Consider the following 25,327-nt stretch of genomic DNA (forward strand, 5'->3'; position numbering starts at 1 on the left):
TTCAAGTACTCTGACCCCAAGCCATTTAGGGCTTTATAGGTAAGAATCAGCAATGTGAATTGTGCTTGGAAATACTGCAAAAATGGCACAGGGCAAAGAAAGAGTTATCCTCTTAGGTGGCTTGGCTTTGCCTGTGGACATAGGGGGGTAGAGGAGAAATCATTTTTTGAGTTTCCTACAAAATATGCAGTTTGACCCACAGAGAATATGTTGCCTTGATTATCTTTATCCAGAGCAAGTCTCCCAAACAGTGGGACAAATACAAATATTGCAGTGTAAATACAGAGATCAGAAGTAGCTTTCAACACACTTGAGAAGATCTTTTTGTAGGAAGGCGGCTTTGGAATGACTTCATAGATGAACATGATATTTTGAGTTCCTCCTTTTCTCAACCAATGGGATATTGAAGGCAAGTGTTCTTTTGAGGAAAAAAAGCACCAGAGCCTTGTCTTTGTCATTGAGTGTGGGCACTATTGCTTCAGAGTACATGGATGAGGTTTAAAATAGCTCCAGGTCAGAAGTTATATTTATCTAGCACTAAGATTTTTCAAACATCAACTCAAGCAAGCATTCCTCCAATGAAGTACACACTTGGATCTTTTTAAAAATGTACAAATACACATCTTTGTTTCTTTTTAAAAAATATGTTGCTGTTGTGATCTTTTATGCCCATTTTCATAGCTAATGTTACTAATTCAAGTGCTTCTCTTAGGCTGCTTTTACATTGCATGAATTTTAACAGGAAAAAATCAGCACAAGAAATAAACTAAACCCAAGACTTGTGGGTTTAGTTTGAGGAAAGGAGATGAAAAATCAAAGCAGGATTTTTAAAATCAAAATGGTGGGGTAATGAAATTTGGTAGCATCCCCAAATTCAGAATGCTGCTGAATTTTTTGTCTGCATTTCTCCCTAGTTTCTGATATTGCAAATTATCAGGCCTTGTTTCTGGAAAGGAACTGATGAGAGCCTTCTATTGTTCTGCCCCCTCCCCCTCCTCACATTTTGTACAGAACACTACCAATATATAGTTTGCTGCAGCCTTCAGAACCTAAAGTTCATTTGCATTGTTTCCCTTTTCTCTTTGACTGACATGTATGTGTACATTAATAAAACACTGCAAAAAAGCAATCTTGATGCGATCATATGTGTGATTTCTACTAATGTGTAGGAGGACACACAAAGACATGAGATGCCACACAGAAAAAGAGTTTTTGAAGCAGTCACACTCTTATCACATCAATGTTGCTTGAGTGCCGTTTTGTCATTGTGCACGTGTGTAATGTGTGTATGTGTGTGCAAGTGAACTGAAGATACTTAAAAACTGTGCCCAGGTCCTTTTAAAGACTACAAACTGAACATTGCAGTTTCCTGTGAGTTATGCCTGGGTATTGCTTGAAAGGTCCATGCTGGGAACTCAATTTACTGGATGCAAGGGTCTGGTTTGTATAGTTATTGGAGTGTGTGGAGAAAAGGGGCTTCTGCCTTCTCACTAGTACCCTGTCAATACACATGCAGCCCCCAATGGGCCATTTTGAGCTGGGAAAATATACAGTGGGGAAAGCAGAAGCCCCCTTTTCCTGCATACCCCAGTCACAATCCAAATAGCATCCCTCCACACTTGGGAATTGAGTTCCCCACAAAGAATCTGCAGCTGACATGTGACTAATTGACAGAAAATCAGGTCAGCGAATGGAGAAACAATCCATGGAAAACCATAGCATGTGGCCCTGATAGGACCAGTGGTGAGGGTCGGGCTGACTGTTTGAATGTCAGTTTTTTTCCTCAATTGAAAAAAAAAATACAAATATGCATATAATTTCCCCCAAACCATATGTATTTAATGCCAGAATTAATACAGCTGAGTATTGAAACTGTATATTTCGAAAACTGAAAGATGAAAAATACTAGTTTTATACAAAATTATAATAAAAGCAATACAAAATGATATCGTATTGATTTGCAAAATGCAGCAAATTGAATCTACCTATTTTCATTATTTTTATATCTTAAATTAGTGGGATTTGGGGGGAAAAATTGGCATCATGGCCTATCAGGAATATGACCTGGTAAGTGTTTCTTGCCGCTCTGGGCTGGGTTCATGGACATACAGTACAGTCTGCCAGCCAAGGTATTTGTTTGCCTGCAGACATGGCCAGAGGAGGTGGAAACGGGCAATACGTTGGTTGCATTTGGAGATGAAACAGGACAATAAAAGCAGGTCCCTCCACTTAAGTCGATGGCCCAAGAAATTGAACGGGGTGGGGATGGGGCAGGACAACCTTAAAGCATAGGGAACTACTTCTGGTTCTCTTCCCTTTCTGACTCTGCTTGTAATGCCAATCCATTCTCTCGTTGAATATATGTTTTGTAATTCCAGATTATGTTTGGTCTGGGATGCCTGCAGCAAAAGCCTAGTCTTTAAAAATAATGGCGACGGAAACAACTTCAACATAATAAGAACTGAGTATTTGGCTTTCCCTTAACAAGTGGGGCTGGATGTGGTGCACCTAAAACACAAGATGTTGGTTATCGTTTAGCTAACGACCATTCCAAACAACTGTATTGAACAAAGGGTGTCTCCAGTCTTCACGGTCGTACAAGAAGACTCCTAGAACATTGTTTGAGGAAAGAACAACTGTGTCCACGTATTTAAACGGTGTGACTTTCACTGCTATCCGATACCCCTTCTTCAGCTCCATCAGAAGTACCTGGAAGAGGTTGTGGTATGTCCCATTGGATGTCTTCTCACAGCTGCACAAAGTGAGCAGAGTTTGTTTCTTCGAAGTCTCATTCACAAGAATCTCTAGCTTTAGATCTGATGTCTTGTCTGGGCAGTTATTGATAAAAAAGTGTAAATGGCAATAGATGAAATACAGTCCGGGCTGTTGGATCACGAGGTTTCCGTCATTATACTCTATGTTGTGTAGAATGCCGTCTTTGATCCACCTCAGCTGTGACTGGTTGATTGGCTTTAAGACTGGGAGAGGCAGGGAAGAGAGAAAACTATTATCATTGAAAAGGATCTCAACAAGCTTATCCATGCCTTCCAAAATTTCCAAAAACAGACACACGCTTGAGCCATCCCTATTTTCATACCAAGGGCCCCTGCTTGAACCCCACAAATGAAGAGGGAGTGTGCCTGGCCCAAGGTTACCCCAGGGAGCTGAATGGCAATTTGAACCAAGTCATGTCCTAATGACCACTATGAGCAGAACCACAAGTGACAAAAGGCACAGATTGGACACTTGTCTGCTTCCCTCAAGTTTTGATGGGAAATGTAGGCGTCCTGGTCTTGCGGCTTGGCTCTCTGACTGCTGTCCAATGGACTTCTCAACTGTCACTTGTCCAGCATTCCACCAAGCTGCCTACATTTCCCATCAAAACTTGAGGGAAGCTGACAAGTGTCCAATCTGTGCCTTTTGTCACTTGTGGTTCTGCTCTATATTACACAGGAACTGTCATACATTAAGAGCAGAACGCTGCATTCCATATGATTAGCTTGTACGACATCTTTGCGGCCACCAGATTTGCATTCATTTTGCACAGACCACAGATAGAAAGGTGCATCACACTCTGTTCTGCAGTTTCAGTGGCAACTGTTTATAATGGCATGACCTGAATTGCATAGACAGTTGTTTGATGGATCATTCAGAACAGATTTAGCTTCATTTAGCACCCCCTGGGATTCACTATCATGAAATTCTTGGGGAGAAGGGCGGGGATGTGTTGGCTCTACTGTAAGCTTCCCTTAGTCCTTGACAGTTCTGGGATGTTGTTCTGCGTTTCATTCCTCCATCCTCCCATCATGCAGCAAGTGCAATTTGCCATACCATAAAATATCTGACTGTCTGTCTTGGTTCAAGCACATGTATGAGCGCATGGATATTGCCATTTTGCGTTTTCAATCAATGCACATTTGCATATTGGAAAAGGAATGGGAGGGAGGTACAAATGAACTAGAGGGCCTGCGAATTTGTGGCTAATGACACCTAAGCAGAAATATTAATGGTGAAACCATGGAGGACCTCTAATGCATCAGTTTGACATCGCTGACAAGGCCAGGTCATTTGGAAATCCAAAGATGAGTGAGAAAATAGGATGAGGAGAATTTCAGAAACATCTTACAGAAGCACACAAAATATGAGATCTCAATCATAGTCAAGTTCATGAAAGGGTTATAAAGAATATTGCAGTTACATCAAGAAGCATAAAACATTGAACATGGATATATGCTGAAAATACTCTGCAACTCATTAACTCTCATAACCCCATTTGCAGGACTTACAGACGTAAATCCAAAGTCTACGCAAACAAGTGTAAATAAAACCCTGCAATTATATCTGGAAGTATATCTAATTGATAAGGCATTCAGGAAATCAACTCAGATCCTATTGGTTATCATGTCTAATCAGACTATAGGCATCACCCATCTATGTAATTTCTAGAGAATTTGCATTAGAGGGTGAAGAAAATTAGAATTGCATCAGGGAGTATAAACAATTGGTGAAGCATATCTCCCTAAAAGTGAGTCAAATCCTGAAGTGTATTTGCATTAATAATACGGTGCCTATTATGCTCACATAGAATATTTAATTTGTAGAGCCTTTGTAATAATTATTTCCATGCTCATGCAAGCAGTTCTACTGAGCCCATCCATATAGCAGTTGAAAAAATTGAAAAGAAAACTTTGTTTTTATTGCTCTGGATCTTTTTCCTTAGGGATCCTTCCAAAATCCTAATCTAAATTTCTCTTGGATTTTGGACTACCAAATTAACTATTTTTGCATACAAAGCAGAACTATTGCTTTAAGAATCCTCCATTCTTATTGCCAAATCTCGCACAAAGCTCTGTGCATTTGCTATAGCATTTCTGTTCCTTCCATGCATTCTCACTCCCTCCGGATTACTGATGTGCATGTGTGCATTGATAGAACATCACCCCACAAAGCCATTTTAATTCAATTGTTTAGGATTTTTGTGAGTGGTCTTTTAAAGTAACTTAGAAAGTAAAAGTTTTTTAATGAACTGAAGGAATAGACAACAAATTGCATATGGTCTATTTCAGGATTTTTTTTTAGCAATTCTCCTAGGTAAAGTGGAAATGAAGAGGTGTGGCATACAGCAAATAGCAAAATTGAGCAGTAGGGGTGTGCACCCCCAAAAGATCCAGGTTTCCTGCTTCTGGTTTACCCAGAGCAGGAAAAAAATCTGGGTAAATCTGAAACGTGAATCAGCAAGCTGCTTCGGGTTCAGGTATTTAAGCAGATTCGGGTTTATTAAGAAAGATTTGGCCATTGTTTCCAATGGGAAACACTGCTCCTGACTATCCGGAGCATTTTCTTCCCTAATTGCACCAAATTTTCAGGGGACCCTCTCCCCACCTCCTCTCACAGCCACCCAAGTTTCAGGGAGATTGGACTGGGGGGGGCAAGTTATGGTCCCCCAAACAAGGTCCCCCCCAGCCACCTATCTCTTTTGTTTCCTATGTGAAAAAACATGGGGAAGGTTCCCAGGAGGCTGGGGGTGGCATTTTGGAAGCAAAATGCACCAAACCTTCAGGGGACCCTCTCCCAACCCTCCTCTCATGGCCACCCAAGTTTCATTAAAAACATCACATCAATGTTTAATCACCATCTACAGTCCTAGATTAAATCAACCCCCACCATCACACCAGAGAATCAAAAACACACCAAAAACACAACCAAAAACACACCAAAAATAATTTTTGAAAATTTTATTTCTCAGATTTCTGCCCCACCCTCCCCACAAGTGAGCTGAGGGTGGCTTACAGCACACAACAACAGGATACAACAACATTACACCCTCGCCTAACAGAACTGAAATGTCTCAACAGGAACTGCACCATATTAACTGCATTAACTAACCTTATTAAGCAGGCCCACAGAGTGAAGCACCTATTCACAAATGGAGTTTATTCTTAAAAACTAACTGCCTGCCTACTCTGAAAACTTGCTTTTTTTGTAGCTCTGTTCCTGGAGATGGACACAGAAATGTCTTTTCAAGGCCCTATTTAGTTTCGTGGCACTACACTAGCAAACAGCTGAATTCCTCTTCAGGAATCAAGCTGGCCTTGAACCCCAAAGATCTATAGGGAAGCCTATAACAGGAAGCCTTCTTCTACACATGCCAGCTCTGGTTCCAAGGGAGCCAGAGATGGGCAGGAATACCCTAGTTAAAAGCACAAACGGACCTCCTATTTATCAACACTACTTGAGAACCTGAACTCTTGCTAATTCCTACGCAAGAAGAAGAGGCCTTGAATCCCTAGCTAACAATTTAATTCAGTGGGCAAAAGTATAAAGAGACCTACAACTGTGGTTGTTGTGGATTTTCTGGGCTGTATTGCCATGGTCTTCCTGACGTTTCGCCAGCAGCTGTGACTGGCATCTTCAGAGGTGTAGCACCGAAAGACAGGGATCTCTCAGTGTCAAACTGTGTAGGAGATGTTTGCAGGTGATTTATATCTACTCATGTCCAACTACTTTGTCAGATTGCACAGGGAAGCCATTGAAATTCACAAGTATAAGCAAAACTTCAACAGGAAAGAAGAGACTTTAAGAATGAACAGAGCATGGTTTCCAGTTCTGAAAAACACCAGGCTAACAAAAGACTCTACAACCCACAATAGCCCTGCAGAGAAGACTAGCATATCAAGCACCAATCCATATGCAAAAGGACCTCCTCAGGATACAGTGAAGCATTAGCACTCCATTAGCATTCCACACCCTGGGAAATCCTTACAGGATGACACAACCCAACCCACCTTTCTGAGTAGATATAAATCACCTGCAAACATCTCCTCCACAGTTTGACACTGAGAGATCCCTGTCTTTCGGTGCTACACCTCTGAAGATGCCAGTCACAGCTGCTGGCGAAACGTCAGGAACTACAATGCCAAGACCATGGCAATACAGCCTGGAAAATCCACAACAACCATCATTCTCTGGCCGTGAAAGCGTTTGACAATACATCGAAAATGCATTTGTTGGAATCGCTGTCCAGTAGGCCCTAAACTGTTTGCAGCCTGAGAATACTGCAATGAGCAAAGCTGAATTTCTTGGTTTCAGCCTGCTCTAACAGCTCTTAAAGGCACCACATTTCCGTGCGCAATAAACTTGGCCACCCTATTGAAGGTGCATTTTTAAAACCACGGTGAGTCACTCAGAGCAGCCCTATTCAATTACATACACACAACTTCACCTTGTTTTATCTGCAGTTGCAGCACAACAGGGAGTCAAGGGTTGGTCGGCAACCTGTTCCTCATTTTTCTTTTCATTTGAGTAAGAACAATCACACTGTTTGTGCTCTCTATAAATTCATCTGTACTACAGGCTGTCCTCGGGATCAATCCCTTGCAACTCTACATAAAAGGGGCTTGGGTAGCAGTTGTTGGGAGAGGTCCTTTCTCTGTCAGAGACCTCAGAGAGTCACTGCCAGTTGGAACAAATACCAAGAAGGCTTGATATAAGGCAGATTCGTTCGTCCGAAAAACATAACCGTGTTAGAACTGACCAAATGGACGCTGGCTCACAAAAGCTTCTGCCCCAATAAATCTGTTAGACTTCCAATTGCCACAAGACTGGTTTGTCTGCCTCAGGCTACCTCTCTGACCTTTTGCCTAAGGGTGCACTGAAAAAGTTAAATCCAAATGCCTCACCCATGCCCCCCCCCAAACTGCTTACATGGCTGATGGGGTTGCCCCTGGAATTTACGGGCCCCAAGCAGCTGCCTAGCTTACCTTTAACTACCAAAAACTTTTTAAAAGCCTCTTTTTTAGAACACTCTCAGAAACCTCCCCAAATATGCAAGCCCCCCTCTCCAGTCAACAGCACCCAGCAACGCAATGCAGTAAACAGGAAGCAAATGAATCAGTGGACCCCCAGAAGCAAAACTGTACCAAAGAAGCCCACACACAGCAAAGCCAGCACCAAATTCCTCACAGCAGCAGTAAAAGAAGTGTTCTCTCCTCTCAGTTGCCCAACAAAGCTGGATTAAAATGCAGCAACAGGAGAATCAAGGCACAGAACAAGGTCAAAACTCATCCCCCTCTCTCCAGCCCCCACACAGCAATGATTACACAGAAGCAATATTTAAGAAGCAATAATCAAACAGAAGATTTACCCACAATTTCCCCCTTCTTCAAGCCACCAAGGCTAGAGAATCAACCACCACCCTCTCCCCCCAAATAGAAACAAAAAGTGAGTCAGTGAAAGTGACTCACCAAATAGAAACAAAAAGTGAGTCTCAAACCTGTTGCAGACAGTCCAGTCTAGGTCCACCAGGTAGCCAGTCCAGTCTAGGTAGCCCAGTAAAATCCAGTTGGTCCAGCAGCAGCAGCAGCAGCAGGTCACTCAGCAGCAGGAGCAATCGCGCAGCAGCAGCACAGCCAGCCCAGAGAGTGGCAAGCACATGGCTTAAGCAGGGCAAGTTTGCCAATTTATGGCTTAAGTTGCAGAAGCCCCCAATTGAAACCAGCCGCTCACTGCAGCAGCATTTAAAACAAATTCAAAAAAACAATATCCTCCCAGAGAATCACAATGTACTCCCGGAGAATCACCAATAGGGAAATGAAGAGCTGCTGGCTGCTGTGGTGATTGGCTTGTTATGTCAGCCAATCTCAAGTCCCTTCCCTGATGCCCCCCCTCTCCCCCTCCTGCTCCTGAACACAAGGGAGGGAAGAGGGAATGGAAGAGCCGTTTAAAGCCTTTTTCCTTGCCATGGCAAGCAGAAAAGGCTACACAGAGCAACCCGAATCAACCTGAATTGCTTTAGGTTGGTCTGCTTCAGGTTTCCAGAATTGGGGCAGCTCTGCTGGGGCCAATTCAGGAAACACAGGTCAACCTGAATCAGGATTGATCTGTGTTTGCTTCAGGTTGCTGAAACCCGAAGCGCACATCCCTATTGAGCAGTCCTGACAGTTCGAGCAGTCCCTCAGTGGAACAGGCTTCCTCTGGATGTGGTGGGCTCTCCTTCTTTGAAGGTTATTAAGTAGAAGCTAGATAGCCATCTGACAGCAATGCTTATTCTGTGAACTTAGGCAGATCATGAGAGGGAGGACAAGAAGGGCTACATCAGTGCTTAGTTTTCATGGCCCCTTCTTACATGCCCAGAGTAAGGTTGATCACCACTTTGAGGTCAGGTAGCAATTTCCCCCAGGCCTGATGATGTTTTGCCATCTTCTGAGCATGGTCTGAGCATGGAGTAAGGGTTACTGGGTGTGTGTGGAGGGGAGGTATTTGTGAATTTCCTGCATTTTGCAGGGGGTTGGACTAGATGACCCCTAGAGATACCTTCCAACCCTATGATTCGATGATTCAAAGTTCCAAAATAACAAAGAATGGTATCAGGGAAATCTCTTCATCCCTACATTTTCCAGGACAGACTCCACCCATGGAGATTCTTCCAGGCAGTTGCCAGAAGGGACATAAGAGGCTACATAGGCAGCACTGCTTTAAGTAGAATGATACCTTTCTAAAACCACTGAGCTCAATGACCTCGAATGAGTACAACTCTGGGTAGGACTAGAGATGGGCACAAACCAAAATACGAACCAAAGTTCATGATGAACCGGGCCGGTTCATGGTTCACGAACCAGTGGTTCGTCAGAGCTCATTTCTGATGAACCACCACGAACTTTCGGCTGGTTTGTTTGGTTTATTTTTTGGTTCGTCGCTGCAGGCAGCCTGGCACCGATCAATCAATTTCCTAGGCAACAGGAGATGAACTTCCTGTAGACCTTCTGCTGACCCTGAAGTGGCCTTCTGCTGGCTCGGAAGTGACCTTCTGCTGACCCGGAAGTGATAATTTGCTGACTTGGATGTGATGTTTTCATGAACCAAACGAACCGGTTTGTGAACCAGGGAAGGTTTGTGAAAGTTTATGGTTCATGAAATGCGACGAACCATGAACCACATGGTTCATTTTTTTTCTGGTTCATGCCCATCTCTAGTTAGGACTGTATTGTCAATCTTCTTGTTGATTCAGCAATTTGTCACATGACAAGTTCACATAGTGAGGCCAACTTCCAAATGTTCCAACCATGATTGAAGTTCACCACGTCTAATGCGTTTCCAGAGTGAGATCACTGGTCCATCTGTCACAGTATTCTCTTCTCTGACTGGCAGCTCTTCTAGGTCTTAGGCAAACAAGGCCAAATGCTTGCAACCTGAAATTTTTTAACTAGTCATGGCAGAGATTGAACCTAAGACTTTTTGCATGCTCTGCCATCAAACTAAAATTCACTTAACTATAATAAAAATAATAACTGCACTTATATACTGCTCTTCTAGACAGATTAGTGCCTCATCCAGAGCAGTGAACAAGTTAGTGTTATTATTATTCCCACAATGCAGCTGGGGAACTGGGGCTGAGAGGAGTGGCTTACCCAAGGCCACCTACTGAGCTCATGGCAGTAGTGGGATTTGAACCAGTAGAGTGCTGATTTGCAGCCCAAAACAGAGCTCCCGCTTTGCCTGCAGAAGGTGTCAGGTCCAATTAGTTAAAGAAACTGAGCTAGGAGGTAATGCTCTTCTTTTCCTGAGACCCTAGAGAGCTGCTGCTGGTCACAGCAAATAATAGTGAGCTAGATATGTAAGCAGTCGGCCCGGCCTCCGCCATCTTTAATAGCCATTTTAACATGGCTGCCTGTGATATTAAATGGCGCCAGGTCTCTGGATTTAAAATGGCAGTTTGTATTGCAGCCAGAGGACCTCCAGTGAACAGCTGCTGAGTCCCGCCCGGGAGACCCAGGCATGAATGGAATGCCACATAGGAATGTGGGGTGATCAGTGGTGATTGGATTTGTAGTCTCCCCAGCCCCTTAGGAATCCAGCGCAACAAAGGTCTCGCAGAGTCATCCCCACTTGGCATATTCCTTTCCCTTCTTCCATGATGAGATCTCCTGTCCTTGATTGAGGAGCTAATCAAACGACATTTATAAGTATTTACAGTGTTCCTGGGAAGGTACATTCCCCCAACTAAATTCATCAGTTTAGCTCCAGTGGACTTCATTAACAAACTATTCCTTTGTGTAGCGCTAGAACAAATTTTGCATTTGCTTTCACACACCCTAGCAGCTACCAATCAAGGCAATAAAAAACTTTTGTCAGTTCCAGGAACTGACCGTTGGAGTCTTTGTTCTAACAGCTAGGTGGGTTCTACCACCTCAGGGCACATTTTACCTATAAAGGTAGGGCCCTGGCCCATTCAAATTGTGCACGCTTCCTGGCTGCTCCCTTAGGGTCACTTCCTTCTCTTTCTGTACATGCTTACCAGATCCAAAGCGCTGTTCCCTTGAGGTTTTCCCTAAGTCTCTTGCTCTCTTGGCCGAGAACGCTGGCATTTGAAGTGCTCCCTCCGTGGACTTTCCTGCTCTTCAGATAGGTAATTATCACCTTGCAATCCCTCAAATCTATTCCACCTTCACCACTGCTTTCCTTAGGCCTCTTGTGTGTTTGCATGTGTATGCATTTACCCTTTGAATAAAAGTTACCTTTTAATTGAGAACACCGTTTTCCTGTGTGTATATCCTTGGGAAAGGACTCCATAAATTATTGGTGATAAGATCCCGCGGTTACTGGCCTCTCGCATAGCTGACTTCCTTGCTTGCTAATTCCCCCCCCAAATTCTATTTACTCTCAAGGAGACCAATTCAGGTAACAGATGGACCAAAGGCCTGACTTGGTATAAGGCAAGCTGCATACGCTGAAGTTACAACTTTTTACCATGCCCAAAGGATGACTAAATAAATCACATCACAAGGTTGGATCTCTTTCCACATGTGGAGAACTGTTTGATTGTGGGACAAAGTAAGCCTTATCCCCACAATACAGCTGGGGAACTGGAACTGAGAGGAATGGTTTACCCAGGGCCATGTGGTAAGTTCATGGCAGTAGCAACTAGTGAGATTTGAAGCAGCAGAGTACTGCAACACAGTTCAGTTACTTAACCACTATACTACAAGTGGGTTCTCGAAAGGACTCCCCTTATTAAAAAAAGACTGTCTAGATTAACCCCAGGATGGTCACTTGGAATCCTATTTGGACCTTAGTAGAGTGAGTTGTGAATAAAATGGCTGAGGGCCAAGGGATCACGTCTCATATTGTTTGAATGCTGTTGGCAACACTTTCTTTTGTCCTGGGTCTCAACCCAGATCTTTCCAGGGCATCCCCAAATAGCTTGTCTCTCTAAAAGTGCTAAACTAGGATGATATTTTTAGAGTGTAAATCTGCTGGCCATGCCCTTAGTCAAGGCAAGCAACGTACGCTGAAGTTATAACTTTTCACCATGCCCAAAGAATGACTAAGCAAATCACATTAGATAGTGCAGAGAAAGCTCAAGTCCCCAGCACATGTGGCTCAGAAGTTCATGGGACAGACAAGAAGGATGACAGAATGGAAAGAACTACAGGTATTCAACAAAGATGAACTGGAGCTTTAACCAACAAGACATTGCAAATCCATTTTTTTTAATGTCTTAAATGCCCGCACTGACCTTGAAGATATGCAGCAGCTTTCATAGACGACATATTCGGTGGGTGTCTTGTGGCAGCTTCTGCTGAAATTGTCCATGCAAAAAAAATCGTATTAGATTGAAAGCTCCTCAGGGCAGGAGCCATCTTCATGCTGTCACTCTGTAAAGGCACTGAACTCATCAAGAGCATCATACATAGAAAGGTTCTAGCCTAGCTTACAGTACTGTCCATTCCTCCATCTCATTACATCTCATACTGCTGCACATGTAGAATATATATTTCAGTGACTCATAACGAGTCACCACCACCACGGCAAGATTAGATGACCATTACCCCTCCCTTCTTCTTCTTAGCTGAGCATTACCCTGCTGGCACATCCAGAGATTTCCCTTCTCTTTCCTTTTCCCGAGACCCAAGAGAACTATTGCTGGTCAGAATAACAACTACTGGGCTAGATGGACCAGCATCCGGAATTTTAGAACATCCCCTTCTGGTTTCCTCTTAGTGATGCTGCAGACAAAATTTGCTAATGATGGGCTTGTCATATGTTTTGTGCTCATAATGCTCCTTTTGTGTTAGGAACTGGACATCATCCTTAACCTGTTGTTCACTGAAGATGTAGCTACATTGTATGTGTTTGCTGGCACGGTGTAGGGCATAGATAGTGCAGGAAACAAGACATAACATTAATTGCTCAAGAAAGGCCACCTCTTTTCGTGGGGGGTTTATCCCATGTTTCCGATTTATTTGGTTTTGGTTGTTGCTTCAGTGTCTGAAAACTGGGCAGAAGAGATTTCAAGCAGGTGTTTTGCTTTTGCATCTGCACACATGCAATATTTATTAATCAGACCCGGAAGTGGAGGCTGATAGCAGCTGTTGATGCATGCTCAGACTTTGATCTCTCTCTTTCTCTCTCTCTCATACATTTTATTAAGACCCACCCAAATGACATAAAGCATTGTGTAGCTTTAAAGTTTTATAAACCTTTTTGAGTCTCATGTGAGCTCTCAAACAAGAGAAATCAGAGCCCTCTACTGGCCCCAAGCTGAAACTTCAAGCTTCACCTGGAACAATAAATACGGAAGATATATCACAACTTTCAACAGATCACAAACCATGCTTGTAAGTTACAGCCTAGCTTGTCATCAAGGAAGTAACTGATTTATATATCATAAAACTTCAAACGCATCTTTCTGACCAAGGGAGCTCAACAAAAATTGCTTTGTTGTGCACTGCATAAAGAGGAGCCACTTGGAATGTTTTATGTGAAAGAGCGGTACTCCAGTCAGCCAGTAATCCTTACTCCTGACCAGAAGCCATGCACTAGAAATTGAGCGAAAGTCGCTGCCAAGTTCTTCCTAAGAAGGAACTTGGCTTAGTTCAAGAAATAGACTGTAGCTCATTGGTGGAGCATATGAAGAAGGGATGTTTTGGCTGTGGCAACCCATGGGGAGGTTTGCTGGAGGGCTACCAGCTGCCTGTGCTGAACGGGGATCCTGTTCACTGGAGGATGCCAGGAAATGGCACACAAAGGCACTGGTACAGAAACATGAGCATCAGGAGTTATCTACAGTACAGTTACCGGGGTTCCATCATCAACCAACAGTCAACTGCTGCCAGGCCATTATAAGCTCAATGTCCGCTTAAAGGACCACAAATAGGAGGAAACATCTTTTCTGCCTGGGACAGTGGAGAATGGCTGCCAGTCAAATTAGGTCTTCCTGAGCAGACTGTGGAGTTCAGCAACATTCCTAATTTCAGGTAGATTTGGGAGACTTGGTCTCCTTTTATGACAATGCAATTTCCCGCACTTTTCCAAAAAGTCACCAAAAAAATGTAAGCTGAAGAGCCTGCTACTGCTTTGAAACTGGAGATGTGTGGAGTTAAGGAGGAAAGCTACCAGTGTTCAGTGAGTAGGCTGTCCCATTTAACATTTTGCTGTGTTAAATCCTGATGTCAAATGTTTTGGAAGAGGTTATAGGCATATCTGGAGTTTTTCCCCAAGTGAGAAAAAATTACATTGATGCACTACTCTTTGAGAAAGAAGGGGGGCATCAAATGGAGATTAACCTCCTAGGCAATCTAACAGAGGCTGCTATCCCATTTCAATTATCTTTATAGCATCTGCCCTGTTTTCAGCCACTGAAGCAACAACCAAAGCCAAATAAATAGGAAACATACATGTAAAGAGGTGGCCTTTCTTGAGCAATTAATGTTATGTCTTGTTTTCCGCACTATCTGTTCCCTACACCATGCCAGCAAACACATACCAGGTAGATCCATCTTCAGTGAACATTCAATTATCCCACAGCGTATTAATCTCAATTAGGGACTGGTGGATTGTTTCCAATTTGTGCCTTGAGGATTGATAGCTGAATAATGAATATGTGTGCATGTATGAATCAAATTGCCTTTAAGTACCAGTTGCCGTTTAGTTAATAGCACCTAGCGCTCAGTAAAATCTGATAGAAATATGGAACAAAGATTTATTGGTTGGCTCTAATAGTACTGATTCTACTCAGCAAAGCAGGCCTGTCATGAAAGGCTTTGTTAATTTGATGGCATAATCTTTTCATTTCTGTATTTCAGCTTCTATTCACTGGCAAAATATCCTCACCACCAAGGCAAGAGTTTGCACACTGAATATAGGTCTAGTTATTCCCCCTCTGTACATTTTAACAGAAGACATTAATGCACAGAAGACAGCTTAACCTAGGTTTTGGGTTGACCATTATTTCCATATGGTGGCTGTCCATATCATTGCCATTATTGTGATTTCCAGGATGGCTAGTTTTTGAGCCAATATGCATGTAGAAATTGCTATGGCATTTATAAACATTGTGGCAGTGCTGATATATACAAATGACATTTCTCCGTGAACGCAAATAGACACTGTGACTGCTCTTTGATTGTTCATCTTTGAGCAGGTAATTGTCTGTTTGCATATGGTTGGCAGGGCCGGATTGGGGGGGGCAGGGGGGGTAGTCTGCCCCTGGCGCCGCCAGGGAGGGGGCGCCGAGAGCAGCTGCCAGCTGCCAGGAGTGCATGGGTGGCAGCATGGGCAGCCTTCCAACCCCCCATGCTGCCTTTCGCCTGCCCTGCAGGACAGGTGGCGGTCAGCTTGCCGCACGTCCCCTGTCCTGCAGGGCAGGCAGAAGGCAGCATGCGGGGCTGCGAGGCTGCCCGCACCATTCGCCTCTGCACAGGACAGGGGGCAGCCAGCCGCACCCTGTCCTGTGGGGAGGCGAATGGTGTGGGCGGTTTCCCAGCCCCACATGCTGCCTCCACTGGCACACCACGCAGGCGGCACGCTCCTCCCTGCGTGATGATGTCACAGAAGTGACATCATCACGCAGCACCGGGAATGCGCGTGTAGTGAGGGGTCAGACTAGGGTTGCCCTGGGCACCAGCAACCCTAGATCTGGCCCTGATGGTTGGCAGCCAGCAAAATAATGGCATGGATCTAGTCAAGTTTTTCATTCAATCTTGCCCAATTGGCCTCTGTTGGAGCCCCTGTCACTCATGACTTTTGTCCATACAGCTGCCATAATCCCCAGGCTTGCCTTTTTGGTGGTCAAAGATGACTCCTTCCTACCCTTTGCATTAATAGAAAAGCTAGTTGAATCCAGCCACAATTTTCAATTAGATACCAAAATTTTCCTCATTCAAATTTCTTTCCAGATTTTGGAGTTCCAGATTAACTTGTCTCTTGTATATGCATGCATTGACAGAATATTGTACAAGAGCAATTTTGATGTGATTGTACACCGGCCTGATTTGGTATTTTATGAATGCACAGAGATCCACACATGTACATCAAAGGCCAACAAAGAGGATGAAATCATAACTTCAATCACATCATTTTTTGAACCATTTTATCAATGCACATGTATGTGTTGGTAACAGAGGAAGAGGGAAATACAAATTAAATAAAGGAACTGAAAGAGGTTATAATTCTAGAATTTATTTTTAAAATGTTCCTGGTTGAATCAGATTTCAGGAGAATCAGAGCACAAGGGTAGTGAAATTTCAGATCAAGAAAGAATTGGAACAAGGAAAATTTCTTTGTCCCTATTTAATAGTTCAGCTAGTAGAACAGCCTTCTGAAAAAACTTGGCTTTGAAAGCCAGTAAATGCCAGCTAATACCAAATTCTGGTTCTGATTAGAGATGGGCATGAACAGAAAAAAAATGAACATGATGTTCGTTGTTCGTTGCCATCCACGAACAGGGACTCACGAACAACCACAAACATGGCCCTGTTCATGAACATGTTCATGGTTGGCTGTTCGTGGGGGCCAGCAGGCTCTCCTCCATGTTGGAATAGGCGACTCAGCCTGCCTTTGGACACTGGGGGGCGCTGCATGTCTCTTTTGAATGTAATGTATAAGTCTAGCAATCTGCCACTCTCTTGTCTAAGGTGGGAACGCCTACTGACTCCTCCTCTCTTGCCTCTGTGCTTCTTGGGAGATTTCACACCTTCCCTCATGCTCTTCCAAGAGAAAGATGTAAAGCCACCATGCTCCTCATGGAGCCCTTCTCTTTGTCCACAAGCCCTGCACCTACAGCCTCGCTGCCTATATTTTCAGGCCGTGGTATTAGCTTAGAGAATGTAACTCTATAGATAGGTTCTTTCCCTTGATATTACCAGAAGATATTGCTATGGAGAAATCTGCTACAATAAACTGTAAGTTCTATCTTTCTATGAATTTTGTCTGAGGATTAATTAATGCACGTTTGAGAGGGTTTAAACGCTTCTGACTAAAATTACTCTGCTATATGTTACTCTGCTAAGTTACTAAACTAAAATATATAAAATACCATAAATCTCTAACAGGGTTAATGGTAGCCCAGTCTTGAATAAGTTCCTCAGGGCCAAAGAAAAGCCCATAGCTGAATCTAGAAGTAAAGAGTTTCAAACTGCAAAGTTTTTTCCTTGACTGCTGGTCTAACAGCCAGGCAGAACAAAAGGACTTAATTAGCACGTGAATGCCCTCACAGGCAACCTCATGAGGAACAAAGAAAGAAATTAGGTGAAAAGTCTAACAGCTTTTTCCCTACCCTCAAGCGTGCACAGAAAAAGCAGAGAAACCTCCTTTTAAAACGTTTTGGCTAACTTGAGCCAGGAAACTAAAAGTTAAAGAGGGAAAAGTAAAGTTTTCTAGAGAAGTACTTTGAGATTTCTTGAAAATGTCAGACCAGTTACTACAAATTGATTTATTCAGACAGCTATTTTCGACTAAAATGGAAGATAATGGAGATGTGAATGCTCATATTGAATCTTTGTTGAATCAAATAGATAAACTAGCTACTGTTGGTCAGATTCTAGATGAAGATTTGAAAATTGCTCTGGTTTTAAGCTCACTACCAAAGAGTTATTCCAGTTTAGCAAAGTCTCTTACTGAAAAAGGGGCTACATTGGAGGAAGTACTAGATCAGATAAGATCACAGTACAATGAACAGAGATCTTATCCTCAGGAAAAGAAATGCAAGACTGACTCATGTTACATGGTCAGAGAGGTCAGACCCAGAGGGGCAGGACCTAGGCAAATTGATTACTGGCAAAGAGCCAATCCTAGAGAAAGGCAGACTCCTCCCTTCTGCCACAAATGCAATAAGCCCGGTCACCTCCAGAGGGAGTGTTTTAGCAACAGAAGCTACAGCCACAAGGGCAGAAACAATTATGCTGCTGCAAGCAGGAACCAACAGGCAGAGAGAAACAGAGAAGATTTTTCAACAGCAAGAGCTAGTAATTTTAGAGGTTTTCCTCAAACAAGGGCTGATAGTAATTATCATGTGTCTCATATTGCTCGAATAAATGATAGCCCACAGTGCCCTTGGGTCCTCGACAGTGGCGCCTCAGCGCACATGGTTTCAGATATTAATCTGTTTTATGAATTAGATACCAGTGCATCTAAGAACGTTATGATGGCTAACGGGACGAATGTGGAAATTAGTGGGAAAGGCTCCATTATGCTTCATAGCAATAATGATTTCTCTAAAAAGATAATTAAAGTAGAAGAAGTTTTATACATTCCTGATTTAAAGGCAAACCTACTAAGCGTACCTGTACTATCACAAAAAGGATTTTCTATACACTTTGAGAATAACAAATGTACAGTTTCTCGCGAAGGAGAGATATATTCCACAGGTAGTCTCAGAAATGGAGTCTTTGAACTGGACTGCCAAGGAGAAAAGGCCTACAAGGCAACAACAGCTACCACAAAAGGAGAACCAATTGAACTTTGGCATAGAAGATTTGCACATCGCGATATGCAAGCCATAAAGGAGCTGCAGTCTAAGGACTTGGTAACAGGTATTAATATAAGTGCATGTGGCAATGATGATGAATTATGTGTTTGTTGTATAAAGGGAAAGGCAACTCGACCTTCAATTCCCAAACAAAGCCAAAGGTGCTCAAGGCAACCACTTGAACTAATCCATACTGATTTATGTGGTCCTATTAAACCAGCATCAACAGGAAATAACCTTTATATATTGTCTTTCATTGATGACTTCTCGAGATATACAGTGTGCTATTTGCTGAAAGAAAAATCGCAGACTGAGCAGAAACTGCGTGATTATGTTTCCATGGTGTCTAACAAGTTCAACAGGAAACCTCAAGCCTTTCAAAGCGACAATGGCGGTGAGTACGTTTCCCATGCTACACAGAGATTTCTCAGGGAAAATGGAATCCAACATAGATTCACTGTTCCCTATAACCCCGAACAGAATGGGGTCGCCGAGCGCAAAAATCGTTCTATCATGAATATGGTCAGATGTATGTTAATAGATTCAGGACTTCCCTACAGACACTGGGGAGAAGCGGCCATGACTGCAATCTACTTACAAAACAGATTGCCCACTAAAGCTACAAACAAAACTCCTTATGAGTTATGGCATAATAGGAAGCCAAGCATAGAACATCTTAGAGTATTTGGATGCAAAGCATATGCGCATATACCAGAGGAAAAGAGATCCAAACTAGAACCCAGAGCCTTAGAAGGCATCTTTGTAGGATATGCTCCAGGATGTAAGGGATATAGGATTTTTAACCCAGAAACTAACAGTGTTACTACAAGCAGAGTTGTGCAATTTGATGAGCGACAAAGGAGCAACCAGAATGCTGCTACACGTGACCCTTCAGAGGGAGAGAATGATGACAGCCAGCTGCTGCTGTATCGGCCAGATGACATCGCTACGCAAATGCGACCAGATATCCAACCCGGTGATGAGGCAATGGGTGCAGCCACTGAGCAGATGCAACCAGAAGCCCGACCAGGTGAGAGAATAAAGGCGGAAATTCCCAGGCCAGTAGATGTGCCTGAGGAGCCAGAGCCCACTGCGGAGGCAGAGGTGACTCAGGACCTTAGGCGCTCTCAGCGCGTCAACAGAGGAGTTCCAGCCGAGAGACTGACCTACCTTGCAAGGTCATCGCCACCACAAGAACCAACTTCATGGGCCGAAGCTCAACAAATGCCTGAACCAGAAGCAAAGAAATGGAAGGAAGCAGCACAAGAAGAAATAGATGCTCTGCACAAGAATAAAACATGAACTCTCACAAAACTACCTAAGGGTAAGAATGTTATTGGATGTAAATGGGTTTTTAAAGCTAAGAAAAATGAGAATGGTGCAGTTGAGAGATACAAAGCTAGATTAGTAGCCAAAGGATATTCTCAGATTTATGGAACTGATTATGATCAAACTTTTGCACCAGTTGTAAAATATTCCACAATCAGGATGCTCTTAAGCATAGCAGCTTCTAGAAACATGCAAACAGAACACCTGGATATAAAGACTGCATTTTTACATGGTGAAATTGAGGAAGAATTGTATATGAGTCAACCTCCAGGGTTCATAGATGAACAGAATAAACACTTAGTATGCAAACTTCAGAAAGGACTTTATGGTCTTAAGCAAGCTGCCAAATCTTGGAATGATAAACTGACCAAAATGTTACTTGATCTAGATTTTAAACGAGGCAAAGCTGACCTCTGTCTTTACAGTAGATACAAGAATGAGAGATGGACTTTTATTTTGTCTTATGTTGATGATCTTATCCTTTGTTATGAAAATTCAAGTGATTGTGCTGAAATTATATCGCATCTAAACAAGGAAGTTGAAATGAAACGCTTGGGCAATGCTAATTTTTATTTGGGGATCCAGATCGAGAGAGAACCAGATGGCAGTTACCTTCTCAGCCAAAGACAAAAGATACTAGAACTACTGGAAAGTTTTGGACTAGAAAATGCCAATCCAATGCCTACACCAATGGAAGTAGGTTTTCTAAAAGAAAAGGAACCAAATGAGCCTCTACCAGAGAACAATGGGTACAGAACTGCCATAGGCAAGCTTCTTTACCTAGCAATGACAACAAGACCTGACATTGCAACAGCTGTAGGTATTCTATCCAGGAGGGTAAGTAAACCCACTGTGAATGATTGGACCGGAGTAAAAAGAGTAATGAGATATTTAAAGGGTACTGCAGATTCTAAACTAAGGCTGCCAGCTAGTAAAAATCCCACACTATTGGGATATGCTGATGCAGATTGGGCTAAAGATAATTCAGACTGGAAATCCACTACTGGTTATGTGTTTTTCTATGGGAATGGACCTGTAACTTGGGCCAGTCGTAAACAAGAAATTGTGGCCCTTTCGTCCACTGAAGCAGAACTTGTGTCAGCTTCAGAAGCATGCAAAGATTTACAAATGCTTTTAATGTTACTTAAAGATTTTGGCATTACAGAACCTTTACCAGTTAACATGCTAGAAGATAACCAGAGTTGTATAGCCCTTTCTCTTTTAGAAGGAAATACTCCGCGCACAAGACATATTGGGACACGACAGCAGTTCGTGAAGGAACTTCAAGCACAAGGAATTGTGAAGCTGCACTACTGTCCCACTGAAGAAATGACAGCGGACATCTTTACCAAGCCGCTGCCCAGAGACAAGTACCAAGGTCTACGAAGTGACCTGAACGTTGTGAATGCTGACGACACTCTGAGTCGAGAGGGAGTGTTGGAATAGGCGACTCAGCCTGCCTTTGGACACTGGGGGGCGCTGCATGTCTCTTTTGAATGTAATGTATAAGTCTAGCAATCTGCCACTCTCTTGTCTAAGGTGGGAACGCCTACTGACTCCTCCTCTCTTGCCTCTGTGCCTCTTGGGAGATTTCACACCTTCCCTCATGCTCTTCCAAGAGAAAGATGTAAAGCCACCATGCTCCTCATGGAGCCCTTCTCTTTGTCCACAAACCCTCTTCCAGCCTCGCTGCCTATATTTTCAGGCCGTGGTATTAGCTTAGAGAATGTAACTCTATAGATAGGTTCTTTCCCTTGATATTACCAGAAGATATTGCTATGGAGAAATCTGCTACAATAAACTGTAAGTTCTATCTTTCTATGAATTTTGTCTGAGGATTAATTAATGCACGTTTGTGAGGGTTTAAACGCTTCTGACTAAATTACTCTGCTATGTTACTCTGCTAAGTTACTAAACTAAATATATAAAATACCATAAATCTCTAACACTCCAGCCATCATCCAAGTCAAGATCCCCACTGCACCACTCCCAGAGACCTGACCTGAGCAGGCACCAGGAAAGGTACCAATAATAAATAATAGCTTGGCCCAGAGTCTTGCAGCAGCCCTGGAACTTGAAGGGTAGATCCCTATTCCACCACACACAAAGAAAATTCAAGCTCCAATGCACTCTCTCTATCAAAATGCCAACAGCAACTGTCTCTTTCCCTCTCCACTGCCTGCAAAGTCAGAGCTGGGAGCCCCCTCCCCCCTGCTCTTTGCTCCCTTGTTGTAACAAATTTGGAGCTCCACACTTGAAGGGAAGACCTGCCTATCAAGCTAAATTGGGCTTAGATTGGGGTTTCAGACAATCCCTACCTAAGTTGCCAAGGGAATTGATTGCAGGTGCCAGACTGTCTGGCTTGACGAAAAGCAAGGAACGAGGCTTGTAATGACCACCTGTTCGTTTAGAATGGGGCCTCACAAAAAGCTTGTTCGCAAACTGCAGATTGGGTGCCCGTGCCTTTTTTTTGTTCGTATTGCTGTTCGTGCCCATCTCTAGTTCTGATCCTCCAGGATTTACCTTGGGTTTGCCGCCAAGAAGATTGTTACAAACATAAGGAAGAGTCTTGTTGGATCAACCCAAGGACCCTCTAGAGTGGCCAGCCAGATGCTTCTGAGAAGCCGAGAGCAGATTACGAACCTAACATTCCTCTCCCACAATTTGCCTTTCAGCCACTGGTATTCAGAGGTATACTGAGTCTGAATCTGGAGGTTCCATTTAGCTATTATTTCTAACTTGCCGTTTATTAACAGGCATGCCTTTATACATTCATCTATAAGCAAATCAACATAGACTAAAGAGCTATTCTCTGGTTTCTCCATGCTCAAAACTGAGGGCCATTCTTGTTGCCGACTGCATTCACAAAATTCAGTGGTGGAACCGACATTCAGTCCTTGGCATCTTGTGTAACAGCTATTGACAAATGACCTTTCTCTGCCTAAGGCCCTAGAGAAGTGCTGCCACCTAGTGTAGATAAATAGAAGTATCAGTGGTCTGACTTGGTATACGGCAGCTCAATATGTTCACCCTGTAAACGTGGGCAGAGCACCTGCTTTTCAGGATGAATGACCTGGATCTAATTCCTAGCATAGCCTCCTAAAGAATATGTTAGAATATGCTATCCCAGAGCTGAGGCTGGCCAAAATGCACAATTCTAGGCTAGATAAACTAATACCCTGTGTCCACATAAGGCAGTGTTGTATAGCTTGTATCGAAGGCATCACGATCTAGCATTGGAGAACGTGCTTTCCATGGTAAGGATCCACATTCAATCCCTGGCATCATGTGTTAAAGAATCCCATACAGAAGGAGTCCTTGGAGAGATTTTGCCATTCAGAATAGACGATGATGAACCAAATGGACTAGATCTGACCCAGCATGGGATAACTTCACATATTGACTGAGAAGTCTGCAAAGACCACATTGAAATGATAAAAAGAAGAAAACACAGACCTTCCAATTAATACATGAAGATTGAGACAGAGCTTGGTGCTGTGGTCCCTCTCCCTTTCTATTTACATTAAGCGAACTTTTCTGAATGTGTAAAAAGAGTTTAAATAGGTCAAATAGGTAGTTGTGAGGGGCACCTCTTGTGGCACCCCTTACCCCAGCTCAACTACTCTGGTTGCCTGGTTGCCAGTGGCTCCATGTACACATGCGCCAACTAGCTGGCCAGCCAGTAGCTCAAGGCTGGTCAGCTGGTGGCTCCAGGTGCATGTATACCTACCAGCTGGCACCTGCTGGCTGGTCAACAACTTGGGGCTTGCATGTTGGCCTGTGATTCAGGCTGACCCTGACCATAACTTAGTGGTGTGACATATGCTTTGCAGGAATAAACTAGCAGGCTCATTCCATAGCATCTCCAGTTAAAGGATCTCAGGGAGCAGGTCCTCTGCCTGAGATAATGGGGAGCCAGCTAAAGTGGACTACAGGGAGCTGCATATGTATGGGCCATCAAGTTGCTTCTAACTTATGGAGACCCTATGAATCAACAAACTCCAAAATGTCCTATCATTAACAGACTCGCTCAGATCTTGCAAACTGGAGGATGTGGCTTCTTTTATGGAGTCAAGCCATCTCGTTTTGGTTCTTTTTTTACTGCCTTTCCCTTTCCAAGCATTATTGTCTTTTCCAGTGAGTATTAGCTTCTCATGATAGTAGGGCCAGGCAGGCCCTACTATCTTTTCGCTGGGCCTGCAAGACAGAGTTGTTCCACCAGGCATATGGCTGAGGCTGGGCCTCCGCCGGCCTGGAAAAAAAGGGGTGTATAAATCTTAACCCTCCCTGTGAAGAATGTCCACCATCCTGTTTTAAATGTGTTGTTTTTAATGAATATGATTTTAAATTGTATTTCTAATACCTTGTTATCCACCCTGAGCCTACTCGCGGGGAGGGCGTAATACAAATTTGAAATAAATAAAAAATGGTGGGACTAAAATACAATAGCCTCAGTTTTGTCATTTTAGCTTCTAGGGAGAATTCAGGCTTGATTTGATCTAGAACCCACTTACGGGTCTTTTTGGTCATCCACGAAACCCACAAAACTCTCCTCTGACACCACATTTCAAATGAAATCTTTCTTCCTGTCGGCTTTCTTCATTATCCAAATTTCACATCCATACATAGTGATGGGGAACACGATAATATGAATGATCTTCATCTCGGTCCCTAGCAATACATTCTTATCCTTAAGGATCTTTTCTAGTTCCTTCATGGCTTCCCTTCCAAGTCTCAATCTCCTGATTTCTTGGTTTACATCTCTCTTTTAGTTGATGAATGAGCCAAGGAACAGAAAATTTTCAACAATTTCAATTTCTTTGTTGTCAATTTTACACTTGAGTCATTTTTTGGTAGTCATTACTTTTGTCATCGTAATTTTTTTTTTTTTTTTGCATTCAGCTGTAATCCTGCTTTGGCACTTGCCCCTTTAACCTTCATCAATAGCTGTTTCAAGTCTTCACTATTTTCTGCCAGTAATGTGGGGTCATCTGCATATCTCAAATTGTTAATGTTCCTTCCACTAGTTTTCATTCCATCTTCATATAAATCAAATCCAGCTAAATGGACCAATACAGAGCACTAGTGCACCGATACTCTGACAGTATGTTCAACACAGAGAAGGGAGTAAATAAACCAGAGCTGTCCTGTTGTACTTTTTAGCGTAATAATGGTTTGAACATGATCACAGATAAGTTAGCACATGGCAGTTGATTGAAATCTCCATTTTTAAAAATACACATTTATACAGTA

General features: G+C 43.1%; 1 protein-coding gene across 1 annotated transcript in view; it reads right to left on the reverse strand.

Moving 5' to 3' along the window:
• Positions 1–1,831: 1,831 nt before the first annotated feature.
• The window catches only part of TNFSF8 (TNF superfamily member 8), a 43,161-nt gene continuing 19,665 nt past the window's right edge, over positions 1,832–25,327 (reverse strand). The window contains exons 3-4 of the mRNA XM_054998091.1: positions 12,515–12,577; positions 1,832–2,978 (exon numbers count right to left, since the gene is read on the reverse strand). Of these exons, the coding sequence (XP_054854066.1) occupies positions 2,539–2,978; positions 12,515–12,577 (503 nt within the window). The 3' untranslated portion in view covers positions 1,832–2,538. The remainder of the gene's footprint in view (positions 2,979–12,514; positions 12,578–25,327) is intronic.

The sequence above is a fragment of the Eublepharis macularius genome, chromosome 14, assembly GCF_028583425.1.
Source record: "Eublepharis macularius isolate TG4126 chromosome 14, MPM_Emac_v1.0, whole genome shotgun sequence".
NCBI classification, from domain to species: Eukaryota; Metazoa; Chordata; class Lepidosauria; order Squamata; family Eublepharidae; genus Eublepharis; species Eublepharis macularius.